At 42.0% G+C, this 17,241-nt stretch overlaps 1 protein-coding gene across 13 annotated transcripts in view; it reads right to left on the minus strand.

The window, feature by feature from the left end:
* mctp1a (multiple C2 domains, transmembrane 1a) overlaps window positions 1–17,241 on the minus strand; it is a 135,779-nt gene that overhangs the window by 38,161 nt on the left and 80,377 nt on the right. For 7 of the 13 annotated variants that reach the window (XR_009787694.1, XR_009787693.1, XM_061767249.1 and 4 more), the window contains one exon: window positions 10,443–10,559. Coding sequence is in view for 8 of the 13 variants with exons in the window: in XM_061767249.1 (XP_061623233.1) it covers window positions 10,443–10,559 (117 nt within the window). In the remaining 5 variants the exon portion in view is untranslated. Of the gene's footprint in view, window positions 1–2,060; window positions 2,103–10,442; window positions 10,560–17,241 lie in introns of all 13 variants that reach the window. The other 6 variants (XR_009787692.1, XR_009787691.1, XR_009787690.1 and 3 more) reach the window with 1 other exon arrangement.

The following is a 17,241-nucleotide window of genomic DNA, read 5'->3' on the forward strand; positions in this document are numbered from 1 at the left end:
AAATATCTAAAAACACTGATTTAAAAGAATTACATTTCTGTTCTAGTTTTATCTCACTAATGTGCCAGCATTAAAGCATTGAACTCTTAATTACCCATCCATCCATCCATTCTCTATGGCGCTAGTCCTCATTAGGGTCACGGGTGAGCTGGCGGTGTACATCCTGGACTGGTCATCAGCCAAACAGAGGGCACATATAGACAAAAAAACATTCACACTCACATTCAGACCAATGGAAATTTTCAAGTATTCCATTAATTTAAAGGGCATATTTGGGAATTAAAAAAAACATTTTGTCCTGTTTGGTACATCGTAAGTCACGGCTTCTTCCTTTGAGTGCTTGTTTTTCCTCGGCCGCTGCGGTTCCTTGTGTATGAAATTAAAGGCACAGAATGGGGCTAAGGATTGGCAGATATTTTTCACAGATCATACTTATCATGTACAGGTAATACTGCCGAGTTACAAAGAAAAAAAGTGCTAACTCTCCCTTTGATATGGATGTTTTGGGAATTAGTGCGGAAGGCGCAGTACACAGAGAAAAGCCATGCACGCATAGGGAAAACATACAAATTCCACATTAGAAGGTCAGAGCTGAGATTTGAAGCCCAAACCTTAGAACTGTGAGGTAGTCATGCTTACCACTCTACCACTGTGCCGACCCTTAGTAGTCACTGAATCTTAATTCAACATCTTATGAAGACATTTGGACTGCTTCCAATGTGCGGTGGGGGGAACGGCCCTTTTCTGGCTTTCAGTGCAGTACAAGCAAGATCCATAAAGGCATAGTTGGATGAAATTCGTGTGGAACAGCTTGACTGAATGTCACAAAAAACTATTTTTACACATTTGGGATAAAGTACAAGAAAAATAATGTAACATTAAAGGGGCCTATCTCCACTGGAACTGAAAAAACACTTCCTCTTTACATGCAGAGCTTTTCATTGGACAACAGCACCTCTAGTGTCTCTTTAGGGAAGAAATGCAATTTGCTTTTAGCTAATTTAGACAATCTTCTTTAATCAGAGAGCTCAAACAAAATAGCAACAAAATAAAAATAAAAATAAACCAAAAAAGGTGTGGGGGGGATTATAGTAAAGTATCTAAATGCAATAACACTGGCCAGTGAACTTGGTTTAAAAAAAAAATTATAATAATTCTATGTCTGAGCAGGCAGAGTTCCACTATCTGCCAGCCTGACCTTGCCAATGACAGCCGTAGGGGGAATTGATGCCTGGGCAGGCAGACATTCCAGTGAACATGAAGATATACTTTCTCCTCCTTTTTTCTCCAATGCCTTCATCCCTCCCTCCATCTCTCCTCTGCATTTCTTCTTTGATACGTTAGGGGGGGGGTTTAACCTCTGCAGCTCCCGAGGTTGGTCCAACTTGCTTGCTGGGGGATCTCAAGGCCCTACTTGGTATGCACTGTTCATGAGTTTATGGGCGCGCGTGTGTGTCTGTGTATGCGTAATGCCTACGCCACACTTTTGCCGACTGAGGGAGGGATGTGAGTCTGATAAGGGGCTGCTGGCTGGGCTTGGCTGACCCATGTGGGCCCTTCACAAGCTGTCAGAGGCGCGGCCCTCAGAGGGAGGCCCTCTTCCATCTGCACTGCCCCAGCCAGGGTTACCCAGCAGGGAGCCAGATTGGGGTGAGGCCCCTGTACAACTGGGACTGGGGGATGGGTGGCTGGAAGTTAAGGATGGCTCCATATTAATGAAAGCAACACAAGGATCTGCCTTTATTATTCCAGTGAAGAAACTCAATATAAGCCATATTTCCAAATTGCTTATTTGCTGACATATTTCCTTATCGTTGCTGACAACATAATGTGCATTACAGTACCCCATTCCCGATTATCAGAAGAGTTCAGTTTGGTTAAAACAATCACTCTGTGCCATACTTCCTTTTGGTGCCAACCACAGTGTTAGGGTATCAAGTACTTAGAATTTAGCCCCTTTTACACAGGTTGTAAAAGCCATCTTTTTTCCAACTCTTTTCTGGCTGTGGATCTTTCTTAATGGATTCAGACACAGAATGAGGTGTTCCAGGAATATTCACCTTGGAAACAGAGGTCGGATGGTACTTGTATGTAGGGTGATCCTGCAATGGTAGAACATAGGTGTGAACTTAGTTGGACACGCATCAATCACTTTGTTTTGAAAGCAATGGGCATTGTGAGACAAGTATTTTATACATCACACCAGATGCAGTCCCATCACCTGATAGTGGGTTGCAGTGTATGAAATCACTGTCAGCAATATTCTATTTTGCTGGCTTCTGTGTAAAAGGCAAAGACGAGGGATGCGGAGACTGTACATCCGTACTTGAACTCGTAAAAATCAGCCGATACTGCGACACAGATACCACTTTACCAGCGTGATATACTGTATCACGCTGGCAGGTGGAGTAGGGGCCATATTGGCCTTATGGAGATACTTAAGTGAATAAGGATAATGGTATAATCTATTAATTATGCCATCCAAAATGGATGAACTCCGCTCTGTCGGCGACAGAGGCAGCCATTCTAGGAGTTGCGGCGGCAGGCCGCACGGCAAGCACCGAGTTTTTCGAGCCCCATCTCCCGCCCCTGTCACAGTTTTATTTTAGAACTGAAATGCCTTGTTGCACAGGCTGTATTTAAGTGAAATGTGTGGCAAGACTGCCACAAAATATGCTGTTGTAAATTAAAATGTCAGTAATGACAAGTTATATAAAAAGTCTGATATTTGAGTAAAACCCATCCCAAGTTCAAGGAAAGTTTGTTTTTGAACAATATTTGATAAAGCTAAAACACATTTTCATTACAATTGCAAGCTGAAATGGCATTACTTACTTGGTCCGGGTGAATACTCAAATGTACTGTAAGCACTTGTACTCGGTCTGAAAAAAAAGTGTTATCTGGGCATTCCTAGCAAAGACAAATTAATACCAGATGCGTTTTGACTGTGATGGGGCAATTTCGCATTGTCTTTGTGTAAAAAAAGGCTCCTGTCATCTGTTGATTGGTCAACGGGGAATCATCACGTCCTCTTTTCTCAAACAAATCTTGTATCATTATAAAAAGCCACAAGTCAAGACGAAGGGCTACAAAATGTTGGTTGGATGTTGGATGTCTGCAGCTGCTGTCCTTTGTTGCCCTTTGTGGGAGGTTTGAAAAACTGTTTGCTGCTGTGATGTCACACTATCTGAATAGTTTATGCAGTTTCCATTCTGAGAAATTATACACACTCCTTGATTGAGACAAATCAGGGTTGCTGCTTCAAACCAAATGTTGGCAAGCTGTACTGAACCGTTCAGCTTAGCGGAAGCCTTTTGGCTTTTCTTGATGAGACTGTCTTGATATATTTTGTCAATCTTGGAATAGACATAGTGCACACTAGATGTTATATCAACTGTATAAACGCCCACTTTCTGTCGACTTTAAGCCCAACGTCTGAAGGGAAAAGTCTACAACAGGCTCGCTTTATCGTCAAAACAACAACTAGAAGTGAGGCAGACACCAGGAGCTGCCGTTTGCAAAGAGCACAGGCAGTCACAAAGGTTCATGGTGATGAAGGGAGTCAGACAAATGGATGGAAATGAAGAGAAAGCAACACACAGATATGATGAAACAGGAGGCTGGGAGGATTCGGCAGTGGCGTTCCTGATGCTTCCGGTGCTCCCGTCCCGCTTCAAACTCTCCTCGTCGCCTGTCTTTCTGCCTGCCATCCTCTCTGCCAGTTTAGCACAATGAGAGAGAGGCAGCCAGATGAGCCCAGATGAGCGTTGCGGTGTCGGGGTGGCACGAGGGAAATCAGTGGGGCACAGGCACTCCCAGTTAAAAGTGACATGACCTTTTGATTTTGTCACCTGTCACCAAATGCCATGTCTGACTCTCCGCTGAGGAGCGCCTGCCATCCGCCGCCGCATTCCTCCTCCTCTTCCTCTGTCGCCCCATCCCTCCCAATGCCTCTTTTCCCGTCTCCTGCTCCCACTCCATCCTCTTTTTCGACATTCATTTACTTTTCAGAGTTGCCGTTTCTATCCGGGAAAGTGGAGGTGTGACTCTAATAGGCTGTTTCCTTTTTTTCCTCCTGGTTTTCTTATAATATTTACTTGCTGTACCTGTGTTGTGCAGGTCTCTTAATGAGGGCAGATGTCAAGGCACAGTGTGTTTAAAGACACTGGGTTTTTCTGAGATGATAGCTTGGGGTGAAAATAGACTAGATAAAAATGGCTATGAAGTCTTGTTCTCAAATGATACAAAGCTATACATTATTACTGACTTCCAAATTAGAAATACACTGCTGTCACACTGACTGGTTCACAGTCAAGAAGGTAAACACAAAACTTGTGCAAGTACGGCTGCATGGATTAGATGCACATTACAATGGAGTCGCCAAAGTTCAACAAAATCTGTTGTGCACTTTTAATTTGTTCCAGAAACAAATTGCCCCATCCTGAAACCTTTATGAACTGCACAGGCACTGTCGAAAATAACAGTTTACATTCTTCTTTGTCATAGACGTATAAAACAACTGAATAATAAAACACCTTGACGAAATCTTACAAATACTTAAGGAGAGCAACTAATTGGGTGTTTGTAGAGCGACATTGACACCTAGTAGTGTTTCATAGGTTTTGCCGGAACTGGTACGTAACTCTGTTAGCTATAAAGAACACTTGGGGCTCTATTTTTGTGAGTGACATAAATATGGCATGACGCTTGGCATAACTCTACTAGAAGGAGACCCGGTGTTGGTAATTTCATGGGCCAGCATACCCCACCACATCTAAAAGAGGGACGTCTGCGCAGGTGTGGGCGTGATCAATCCTGTCCAGTCAAAGCGGCTCTTCTCGTTCCCCTTAAATGTGGGGCACGAGAAGGGCATTGACAGTCTTTGACATGGCAGAAGAGGAAAAGGATTTTCTCAAGTTCGGGAGGTCGCTGCGCGCAAAGTACGTTTATACAGAACTGCAAATAGACCTCCATGGTTGGATGATGAGATCACCATATCTGTGCTGTGAAGTGGGCAATTGTAGACCGGCCCACACTCCCGAATAGAAAATAAGTCTTCTTTTCTGTAATGGGTTGCCAGATTCAATGGGTGAATCCAAGCAATGGTGTGAAAGCAATGGAAGTTCCTCCAGTGTGATGAGACCTATTTGCGCTTTATCTTGTGGTAGAAAGAGACATCAGCGTGTTCGGTATGTGTCCTCTATGAATGTCTGCACAGCAATTAACACCTTTCTAACATCTGCTATGAGCATTTCTAGGCCAACGGAACGTCTAGGAGGGGGTTCTTCTGGGATGAGTGTCGAATGAACGGGCGTTGTGCATGCTCATGCAAGCAGCCACAAATATGGTGGATAGAAATGCTCTCTGTGCAACAATGTATTGGGGAATTTAGCCATTACACCAAGAGGGAGTGGAGAGCAAATACATCAGGAATGGTAATTTCTGACCAGAAGCATTTGTGAGGTCCTGGCTAAGGATCTCCATTACAGTTCATCTCGGGGATTGGGTAAACGGAAGAGATCTGCATGGGGTAGTCAAGTTCTTTCACACCTAACGTGGCATTTGGTGTTTATGGACTTGTCTTTAGGTACTGGGGCACAATCATGCTCGTTGAAAGCAGACGGAGGACGCCCTGTACTGTGGCACGTCGAGTGAAATCTATGCCACATTCAAGAAAGGTTGCTGGTTTGTGTTTATATACAATATTGGATTCAAATAAAACATTTTCATCATAATTGCAAGATGTAATGGCATTATTGGCGAGTGCTTAAATTAAATCTAAGTACTTCAACTTGTAGTCGGTCTGAAAAAAAAGTCATATCAGTGCATCCCTATTTATGTTATGTTATGTGTGTGTGAGATATATACATTTACATTTTTTAATTGTTCACGCTTTGTTATATTGCAGCCATTTGCTAAAATGGCTGCAATATAACAAAGTTCATTTTTTAGCAAAGTTCATTTATTTCCTCATTAATGTACACACAGCACCCCATATTGACAGAAAAAAAGACAGAATTGTTCAAATTTTTGCAGACCCTTTGCTCAGTATTTAGTAGAAGCACCCTTTTGAGCTAATACAGCCATGTCTTTTTGGAATGATGTTTTTCACACCTGGATTTGCGGATCCTCTGCCATTCCTCCTTGAAGATCCTCTCCAGTTCTGTCAGGTTGGATGGTGAACGTTGGTGGACTGCCATTTTCAGGTCTCTCCAGAGATGCTCAATTGGGTTTAGTCAGGCTCTGGCTGGGCCATTCAAGAACAGTCACGGAGTTGTTCTGAAGGCAGTCCTTTGTTATATTAGCTGTGTGCTTAGGGTCATTGTCTTGTTGGAAGGTGAACCTTCGGCCCAGTCTGAGGTCCAGAGCACTCCGAAGAAGGTTTTCGTCCAGGACATGCCTGTACTTGGCCGCATTCATCTTTCCTTCGATCGCAACCAGTCTCCGTGTCCCTGCAGCTGAAAAAACACCCCCACAGCATGATGCTGCCACCACCATGCTTCACTGTTGGGACTGTATTTTACAGGTGATGAGCAGGGCCTGGTTTTCTCCACACATACCGCTTAGAATTTAGGCCAAAAGGTTCTATCTTGGTCTCATCAGACCAGAGAATATTATTTCTCAGCATCTTGGAGTCCTTCAGGTGTTTTTTTAGCAAACTCCATGCGGGCTTTCATGTGTCTTGCACTGAGGAGAGGCTTCCGTCGGGCCACTCTGCCATAAAGGCTTGACTGGTGGAGGGCTGCAGTGATGGTTGACTTTCGAGAACTTTCTCTCATCTTCCGACTGCATCTCTGGAGCTCAGCTACAGTGATCTTTGGGTTCTTCTTTACCTCTCTCACCAAGGCTCTTCTCCCCTGATTGCTCAGTTTGGCAAGACGGCCAGCTCTAGGAAGGGTTCTGATCGTCCCAAACGTCTTCCATGTAAGGATTATGGAGGCCACTGTGCTCTTAGGAATCTTGCAGCAGAAACGTTTCTGTAACCTTGGCCAGATCTGTGCCTTGCCACAATTCTGTCTCTGAGCTCTTCAGGCAGTTCCTTTGACCTCATGATTCCCATTTGCTCTGACATGCACTGTGAGCTGTAAGGTCATATATAGACAGGTGTGTGGCTTTCCTAATCAAGTCCAATCAGTATACCCGAACACAGCTGAAGGTGTAGAACCATCTCAAGGATGATCAGAAGAAATGGACAGTACCCGAGTTAAATATATGAATGTCATAGCAAAGGGTCAGTTTTTCTTTTTTAATAAATCTGTTTATTTCAACAATTTCGTTTTTTTCTGTCAATATGGGGTGCTGTGTGTACATTAATGAGGGGAAAAAATAACTTAAATGATTTTAGCAAATGGTTGCAATAAAACAAAGAGTGAAAAATTTAAGGGGGTCTGAATACTTTCCGTACTCACTGTACATGTACAGTTGCCATATACTGCTGCTCTTTTCATGGCTGGTGTTATTGTCTGATGTTGAAAACAGTAGATACTGTGGGAATTTATTATTTTGTGTGAGGCTATTGTCCCCACATAAAAGTGCGCTACTTAGAATCTTGACACAGTGCTGATTGCCTTCTTGTTGAGCAAGCCTTGCCTACTGGCAGTTAGTGGTATAACATGTTTGAATTAAATATAAACCCTGAACCGGTGCAGGTTTCAAAACTTCATGGAGAAAGGGAGCAGAAGGTCATGTGATTAATTAAGGGCTTCTTCCACTTTCCAGCTACAGGAGACACAAATGCAGAGAGGTTTGCTTGAGCATCACAATACATGAAGTCAAGAAAGCTTAAAAGGTCTTCCTCTCCTTTAGTTTAGTTGTTTGTTTCAGAGGTCATGTTGTGGCAAGACATGCAAGTCAGGTAACGGTGTCGAGGAGTCAGAATTCAAAGGTCAGAGTGCTACATGATAAGAGAGGAGGTCAGCGACCTCGCTAGTGCGTCGCTTCCTTTAATCGCTGTTCTGAGGGTGCTGCAACTGCTTAGCAGGTACTGGTCAAGGTTGGGGCGAGGGTAAGGAGTGGTGAGATCTGTTTGTGAGGCAGCATGTAAGCACACAACAGGCAGTGACTCTTAGTGGTGAAATGCAATATGCAGAGTATTTGTTTATCTGCGGGAGGAAGGGCTAAGGGCCGCGTTGTGGTGTAAAATAGGAGAAGGGTCCTCACATTGAACCCATCAGATGAATCAAGGCCCTTCAGCTGATTAGGAAGTCTGGACTCAAGCGTATACGTTTTTTGTTTGTGTTCTCTCTCCAAGAGTTTAACACACATTGCCTTGGCATTACCCTCACCCCAGACTTTTGGAAAACCACAGCGCTCCGGATGCTGACCCTAGCTGGGCTCAGCACAATCACTTGGTGTGTTCTTTCAATTAAAATGCTTCTTCCCTTTGTCTTCTTTTCTATTTGTTTCATTTATCTGCCAAGAATGGAAAGGAAACCATGACTTTAGCTTGATAAAGAGAAAACCGCATACATCGTACACTATCACTGTAGTGTCGGGAACGAATAGGGACAAGACTCATGGGACACGTGTGCAATGCATGTGCAGCATGCAGAACATTTTTATTCACAGTTACTAGCCTATTGTATGTAACGTTCACAGCACAAATACTGTAAATAGAGCAATTCATCTTACTTGAATCTGAAAATCGTGCAAAAACTACACAGGACTTGCTCATTTTTAACATAATTACATCTCATTCTGGTGAATACACTATGTTTAATGTTCCCATACACAAGAGTGCCTTGGACTCTCTTGAATGACTCACACATACGTGTAAATATCCAACTGGACATTTACAGCTGTACAAAATATATTTCTGGAACCTATACAACCTTGCATGTCAACACTAGCCCTCATGGATGTGTCGTACCCAGACACAAAACTTTATCTCTCTTAATATTATACTGGGTTTTAAATGAAAGGTTAGATATCAAATCTGACAAAAAAAAATCATTTTAAAACCAAACAGAAATCAATTGCAGTCCTAAGAGGCACTCACCTCACTACAACAGTATCAACATGTTTTAATTTCCCAACCAATTGCTGTGACACTTGAGGCGCAATAGTCGCTTTCAAAGAGGAGAGAAAAGCCATTCTGCATCAAGTGGGAGTTGCACGCACTTACTCATACGTGAAGTAAGTGGAACGTACAAGAATGTATAACCTCTGTTGTCTCGTTTTAATTAGGATGAGCGTGGAAGAGGACTATCATTAGAGTGGGATAAATAGCTTGCAGGTAGGGAGAACAAATCATCATGCAGGGTTTCGGTCTGGGGTATGTGGAGGGGGGGGATCCTTTTTTTTGTCAAGCAATGTCGCCATCTACAGGCAAGTACAACTGATTCTCTAAAAGAAAAGAAAAGTGCCATTCACAATTTCAAGGGTAGTTTTGTTCAACAGAGAGGGTTGTGAACTTTGGTCTGAAACAACAATATGGAGGTTGCAAAGTAAATTATGAAGTATAAACTAATTTAAATTTATTAAAAGAACATTCTTTTTTGCTGTACATAGACATTATATATAAATAAGAGTAATCTGAGATTAGTTAGGCCATGTAATTCTAAGGTGCATATTTTGTAAATTTATCATAAAATGGAATAATGCATTGTTCATTACAATTAAAAAGTGTAAATTAGTTTTGAGCCCCATTCAACCAAAATGATCTTTAAAAGGGTAAAAAAAAAAAAAATGCATCTATGAAAACAAGTGAAGTGAAGCAAGTGAATATCCGATCTGTCACCTGGTTATTTCCAAGTTTGACTCAGAGAAGACACTTATTAAAATTAATCACTTCATTGTTCACGCTCACTCTGTAGTCCTACTCTCGCTTTCACTCTCTCCTCTCCCGAAATCTGCCCGACCATGATTAAAACATGTCTGTTTCCCATTACATTGCTTTGACATTATTTAATTGGTAGAAGAGATAAAAATACATGAATTAAATGAATAAACCACCAGGTAAGTGGCGTAACGTAGCTCAAGGTAACTGCCTATTATTCCCTTCCCTTTCTTAGGCTCAAAGATGGCAAAATGAGAAATGCGAGATTGCACAGAGGGATTTTTTTTTGTGTCCTAAAATAATACATACATTTATTTCTACATTTGCATACATTTTACAGTTGCATTTTAATCCAAAAATTGCATTTTAAATGCCTGTGTAGCATGTTCCTCTTAATTGTTTCTATTCAAATGCTGTCTTTTGGGTTATACATTCTACTGGTTATACTCAGTTGCAGAATGGTTAAGTATGATTTAAGTATATCTAATCTTGTACAAGTATACTTAAATGTGATAATATTGTGAAAGAGACAAGAGAGCCATGTCCCCATAAAATAATGGCGTTACAGTTTTAACGGTGCATTGTGTGCCCTGCAAAGAGGCTTTTACAGTGGAATGAAAGAGAGGCGGAGGGATATCGGCGAGCTTACAGAGGTCGCACTCACCACATCTTGTCTTGTATCCTTGCCCGACGTGATGAGAATGTAGTTCCAGGCCAAGGGCAGCAACAAAGCCAGCGGAATCATATAGAGTTCGAAGTTCCAGACGAGTACGACAAAGAGCTAGAATGAAAAAGAAAATACAAAAAGTATTACTCGATGGAAAGTGAGAATGTGAACAGAGCGGCAAGAAGTGTTTACGTTCGAGCCTCTCGAGGCAATCACACGAGAATGCGTGCGGACCATATGTGCGATTAGAAACGGCGCACATTCATATGCAGAACCATAACCTCCATGGAGCAAAGTGTAAAAATAAGACGGTGCTGTTAACAAAGGTGCAGGCCGGGTGGCACTGAGCCCGGGTTCAACACCCTGACCCTCAAGGCTCTGTTGGGCCTTGAGCAGAGGAGGAGGACGATGTGGAAGATGAGTACGAGCCGTCAGAATCTTTTTCCTTTATGCCAATCATCCCATGGGCTGAGGTCATTGATCGTTTCTGACCCTTCCTCACTAAACCTCTGAAACCCCAGCATCTGACCTCACACCGGCCACACCCTGAGTCCCTAACCCTGTCACTCCAAGCCGCAATACCCCAACTAAAACTAGCATGGCTCGCCTCTACACTCCAGCTGCCAAAACCACAACCTCTGTGCCTCCCCTCTCATCACCAAACAAGTAAGGCACTGTCTGAAAATTAACCTTTGATAAAAACCCGGCATTCTGGCCTTGACAAGTCTTTTTAGTCTCTGTGGGAAAGAGAAATTGCTAATGACAGGGGGCTGGTTATTTTATGGTGGCTTTGTATTAAGAGTGAAAGTAGTCCGTTCATACCGGCATTTTAGCTTAATGCAAATGGGATATTCTGTGAAAATGTTAAAAAAATCATAATTTGTGAAAATGAAATGACAATCACTGAAATTGTGGAAATGTAATTCATACATTTTGAAAAAAACATCTTATATGAGAACATTTTCACTGAACCTGATATACTACAGATTGATCAATGTGCCATTTATACAAATATTGAGTCGTCAAGCTAGAATGTTATACAGTACATAAATGTACAGTTGTCATATATGCCACTGACTCTCATTTTCATTGCTTGATTGTAAATATATAGACAGATATATTTAGATAGTTTTGTGTGTGCGTGTGTTCATATTCTTATCCTTGTGTTCCAGTTCCACTACCATTCAATTTGCTATAAAACTAAAGTTCCCTAATTGTTGTACTAATACAGGCTTATTCTATTCTATTCTCAAAAAGAGAGCATGTGCATGTAATTCTGTTCAAATATAGGAGTCGGCCAAAACACAGACACATTCATGGCTCAGCCGTCAGTATATAATTTTCTTTGCACCCACCCACACATAAACACATGAATCTTGGAATCTGAACAACAACAACAACAAAAAATCTCTTCTTTATCACAGAAAAGTTTGGAAACTCATATCCAACTCATATTGATGGGGATGAAAAAAAAAACTGAATGTGAAATTAAGCAAAAACAAACTAAGCATGAATTAAAGATAACATTTTTCAAGAATGGTCACAACTAATGTATTTTTCATATAAATATAAAACTGCTGATGTCCAATAAACAAATACTGCGTCCCAAAAGGAACAACTTTTCTGTCTCATTTAGAACCAACTTAGAACGTGCGTATCTAACACACTGGGGTAGGAAAATTCCTAAAAAACAACCTAAAAAAAAAACAAATTGCAATCATTAATGGAGCCATCATTTTAAAGCAACAGGACCACTTCTCTTCACTCAAAAAAAAATACACACCAAGTCATTTGTCAGTGCAGCGCTCAGCAATGCACCTAACACAAACTAACATATTTTCTGCAAACATTCTAAAATTATTCAACTTCCTACAAAGTATCAAGACTGTAAAATCAGTAACATTAATTAATACATGTCTAATGAAACGCCGTGACTTTACTAAAACAAACAAAGGCGCTTTCTTGTTTTCAACCTGTTCTGGTAGAAGCTATAAATAAACACACGATTACAAGCATCTTCAGACACTATTCATGTTATAAATATACAACAATAAATAGTAGTGCTGGCTAAACATTTTATGAAGAGAAATATATTTAGTATGTCATAATGTTCACTGTTGGAATCAGACAAAGTGCACCTTACTATCCTGATGTTTGCCTCAAATCTTGAAACCTTCTTTAATATTTATATTTTCAAAAAATAAAATAAAAACTGCTTTGCTTGAGGCTGTTAACCTGTGGTCACCGTCTCATTTCTCTTCCATTTGGTTATCGTAGCTGAGGGCCACATTGTGACGGGCAGCTGGAGCAACCACCAGACACCCAGGCTCAGAAGCGGACGGCCCTGCCCCGTCCGTCTCTGTGGCCCGCGGCTGGTTAACGGTGGCCCTGCAGTGCCTGAACCTTTCCAGCGAGACTGGTCCATCACAGGCACCCCCCATCGGTCCCTACGCTACATTGCATGCTCTTCGCCTGGGGATGAGGGAGTGGGAAGGAGCCCGCTGTGGATGCCAGTGACCACAAAAAGGCAGAGGAAAAACAAAAACATCACGAAGACGTGATGATCAAACCAGAAAAAGGGGGTAAATGGAAAGTCAATTTCCATATATCGGAGTCATTTGAAGATGACTCTTTGTGGCCGTGGACATTATACGAGCCGTCTGTGATGGTTTATTGTGATACCACGCGTACAAGAGAGACACCTATCTCCGCTCTCATTCTTACATTAATGCGGTTGGGAGAATAGTTTATTTTCTACACTACAGTGCAAACAATTGTTTAAATAAATATAGTTTGTATGTTTGTGCTTATCAAATCTTTCCAGATAATATTGAATAGTTAAATAGAATGCACACAATATTTCTTATTACAATTTAATCAAAAGTTATTATCAGGACTATCATCAAATTAATGCACATCTATATATACTGTCAAATTATTTGTTCTATAGAAAATACAGAGTGAGCTGAGAAAGTAATAAAACAAGATTGTATATGATTCATAACTTACATTTAATCACATTATGTGATTATTTACAAATGATGTGCTGTTTGAGCAATTTTAAGAAAGAAATATTTAGATTTTACATTTCTTGTACTCCTTGTCCAAAAAGAAAGCCAAATGCTCTAAACTGATTGTCATTTAGTTTTAGTTTTATGACGTTATAGGCAAATCTGATGACTTTTGTACAGTTTAAATGCCACAAAGCTGCAAATAAGTAACAGTATACTTCAATGCTAAGTCATTTAAAATCAATTATAATGTTATATTATTTCTTTATTTAGAAATCAGATGTAACCAAAATGGACTATAACAAACATTACAAAAGCAAAATCATTGTGGGGTAATTTTGGCTGGACTAACAAGAGGCAAAAATCAATAATCTAATTGTTTTTGACAGTCCCTGCAGTTGGATTCCATAATTCTTTGATGCGTGCTTCAATATTAAGGAATCCCCTGAACACAAAAGGATGTCAACAACACTGAAAAGTCCAAATGTTTTATTCAAGCAGTCAGTGCTCATGGAGAACTGGAGCCTGCGTTATTTGTTTCAAAACACAGCCCGCGTCCTAGCGGCTCTGAGCCGCGGCACTGTGGGAGGGTAATATTCAGTACTTTGGCTTACATTAACCACACACCAGGCAAACTTTTCTCCTGTTCTGTCTCAGTGGAGTGAAACCAAAGTTTGGATTTCAGAGGTCGCCTTTATCTCTCTTACATCATTTTCCATGCTGGCAGTAAGTGTTGCCAGATAGCAAGTAGAAGTCCTGTTAAGTTTGATTTAACTGGAGAGGGGGTTGGGGGGAAGAGAGACTGTGTCCTGCTCTGGACCAGTCCTCCCCGAGTATCATTCAGTGGTACTTGACTGCCCCCTGCTGTACGTCTGCGGAACGCAGCAGCGTTTCTTGTACTCCTTGTCCAAAAAGAAAGCCAAATGCTCTTAACTGATTGTCATTTACTTTTATGACGTTATAGGCAAATCTGATGACTTTTGTACAGTTTAAATGCCACAAAGCTGCAAATTCACACTTGCACGCTTTACAAAGGTGCTCCAACATTTTTGTCATTCATGAGTCTTTATCTCTGGTGATTAAACTCTGACTTGATTTTCTGTGTCAGTCTTGCCACTATATTTCAACTATCAAATGATGAGAGCAGTAAAATGTTAAAGTAAATCGTTCAGAGTTGTCCCTTGCTGTGAGCAAAGGTGAAAGTTTGAAAAGTTAAGACAGCTTCTTTGAAGAGGAGTCAAAGGAACAATTTAAAGAGACCTGGAGTGGTGTGCACACTGCACACCACTGACTTCTCTGCTGTGTGGTGTGCATGTGTGCAAGATGTGCATACACACCAACAGATGCTTCTGCACCTGTCTTTGCTTTTTGCCTTTTTTATTTCAGCAGGGTGAATTTTTATCTAAATGCAAAGCAGGTGATAGGTGCTCCAGTTTCCTCTAGAAGTAGCTCCCTTGTCCGGGCTCTCTTCCTGATAAGAGTCCTACTTTGCCTGACATAAAAGCACCCAGTATCATTTCCCCTGCCTCCCCCGACAACGCCCGGCTCGCTGCCCTCGCCGTTCCCCGAGCCTCACAAAGCTGCCTCTATTTGCTTCAAATTCGGGGCCCAATTGCAGATAAAGTTTCAGCAAATTTGTTTGGAGGAAGAGCCGCTTCGGCCGGTGGTCCCAGGGGCAGTAACAGCCTTGTCTTGCAGAGGCCGCGGGGAGCGCTGGCGGCAGCACGTGAAAAAAATCCAACACCACCACAATGGCACCAGCTTTCGTGGTGGGGGGCGGGGGGGATAAAGAGGAACACAGATGACTGGATGTTCACTAGGAAGACACACCTTGCAGGTGTGGAAAGATGAAAAGACGGAGACAACTGTCATACCGGAACCCAAGGGCAGGCAGATGACATCGTGCGGGACAGGAGGTAACTGCGGGCCGCTCCACTGGCGCCAATGCCTGGGGCAAAACTGTCACAGTGGCTGTTTTCACCCTCGGGATGGGTGGGAGACAGAACCGTGGGCATGAGAGAGAAACGCCGCTTGTGAGACGATGCCATCGCTCCTTTGCATGTGCATACTGATCACAGCTGTGCACATGCCAATGGAAGCGCTAAATCTGGCAGTAGAGCGAGAGGACTTTTCTGTGGAATGAATGTGACACTGCAGCATCTTGAATTCCACCACCATCATTTAAAAAAACAAAACCTGCAACTAAACGAACACACTCCTCTTCCCTCCCCGAGGCTTGCTTATGTGAGATGTAGCACACACTTAAAACGTTTAGGGGCTGCCACTACGCCACCTCTGCCATTTTGAAAAGTTAAGTGCAACATCTGTCTAGAAAGACACAGACACACAGCCATGTGAACACACGTGCTCGTAATCACACACAGACGGACACTTTCACAAACGCACCACCTTGGCCAGATGGCCCCCCATAAAAACCCACTTAAAGAGATGAACGAAGTGATTAAGAGGCCTCTGGAAGTGAGGGAGGAATGAGAGAGTGATGAAGAAATGGAGGCGCGGGGTGGGGGTACCTGTGTAAAGGAAAGGTCCTAAACACGCTGATGCTTTTAGCTAAGTGCACACTCCTACGCCAACACACTCACAAGAGTGGGAGGGGTACGAGGAAAAGCAAAAATGATGCTTGAATTTCAGCCTTTCTATAAACTATAAAACACTTTGTCCTTGACCTAGATACATGTTTTATTGCTTTGAAATACTCAATTTAAGTACACACAATAATACCGGTACACTGTTACTTAGAATTGGACAAACTTTATGAATACTTGGTCTTCTCAATGGAACTTACAAGGTCATCCCCCTTCTCAATGCTGCACTCTCAAACTATTCAGACCTTGTTTTCTATATTAATTCATTTTTGGCAATTCCATTCCAATTTCTTAAAGGCAAAGCACGAGGACAAGTCCAGCCTTACAAAGAGACGGACGGGATAATGTTAACTGATCAATACGTTGTCTCTTCAGACCTGCGTGATGACACCATGAGCTGCTCTGCCTGCACTCACACAAACACACACGCAATAACGCACTAATCTGGGTCAGCCAAATGCCACCAATAGTTAACGTCTGAACAAGACAGGTCCGCTTGTCGCCTTGAGTGTGGGAAGCCTCATGTGACCACTTGCCACCCTGAAAGAGATGCTCCCTTAGTGCTGTTGTCCAATTACAATTCACCTGTTCATTCCAGACAGATGAAGAATTCATTGGAGAATTGTTTTCTACAGATTTTGTTGTTTAAGTAGCTTAAGGAAACTGTTTATATATATACAGTGGGTACGGAAAGTATTCAGACCCCTTTAAATGTTTCACTCTTTTTTATATTGCAGCCATTTGCTAAAATCATTTAAGTTAATTTTTTCCCACATTAATGTACACACAACACCCCGTATTGACAGAAAACAAACGGAATTGTTGAAATTTTTGTAGATTTAGTAAAAAAGAAAAACTGAAATATTACACAGCCATAAGTATTCAGACCCTTTGCTCAGTATTTAGTAGAAGCACCCTTTTGAGGTTTTTTCACACCTGGATTTGGGGATCCTCTGCCATTCCTCCTTGCAGTTCCTCTCTATTTCTGTCAGGTTGGATGGTGAGCGTTGGGGGACAGCCATTTTTAGGTCTCTCCAGAGATGCTCAATTGGGTTTAAGTCAGGGCTCTGGCTGGGCCATTCAAGAACAGTCACAGAGTTGTTCTGAAGCCACGCTTTCCTTATTTTAGCTGTGTGCTTAGGGTCACTGTCTTGTTGGATGGTGAACCTTCGGCCCAGT

Source organism: Phyllopteryx taeniolatus, chromosome 3 (assembly GCF_024500385.1).
Source record: "Phyllopteryx taeniolatus isolate TA_2022b chromosome 3, UOR_Ptae_1.2, whole genome shotgun sequence".
Lineage (NCBI taxonomy): Eukaryota > Metazoa > Chordata > Actinopteri > Syngnathiformes > Syngnathidae > Phyllopteryx > Phyllopteryx taeniolatus.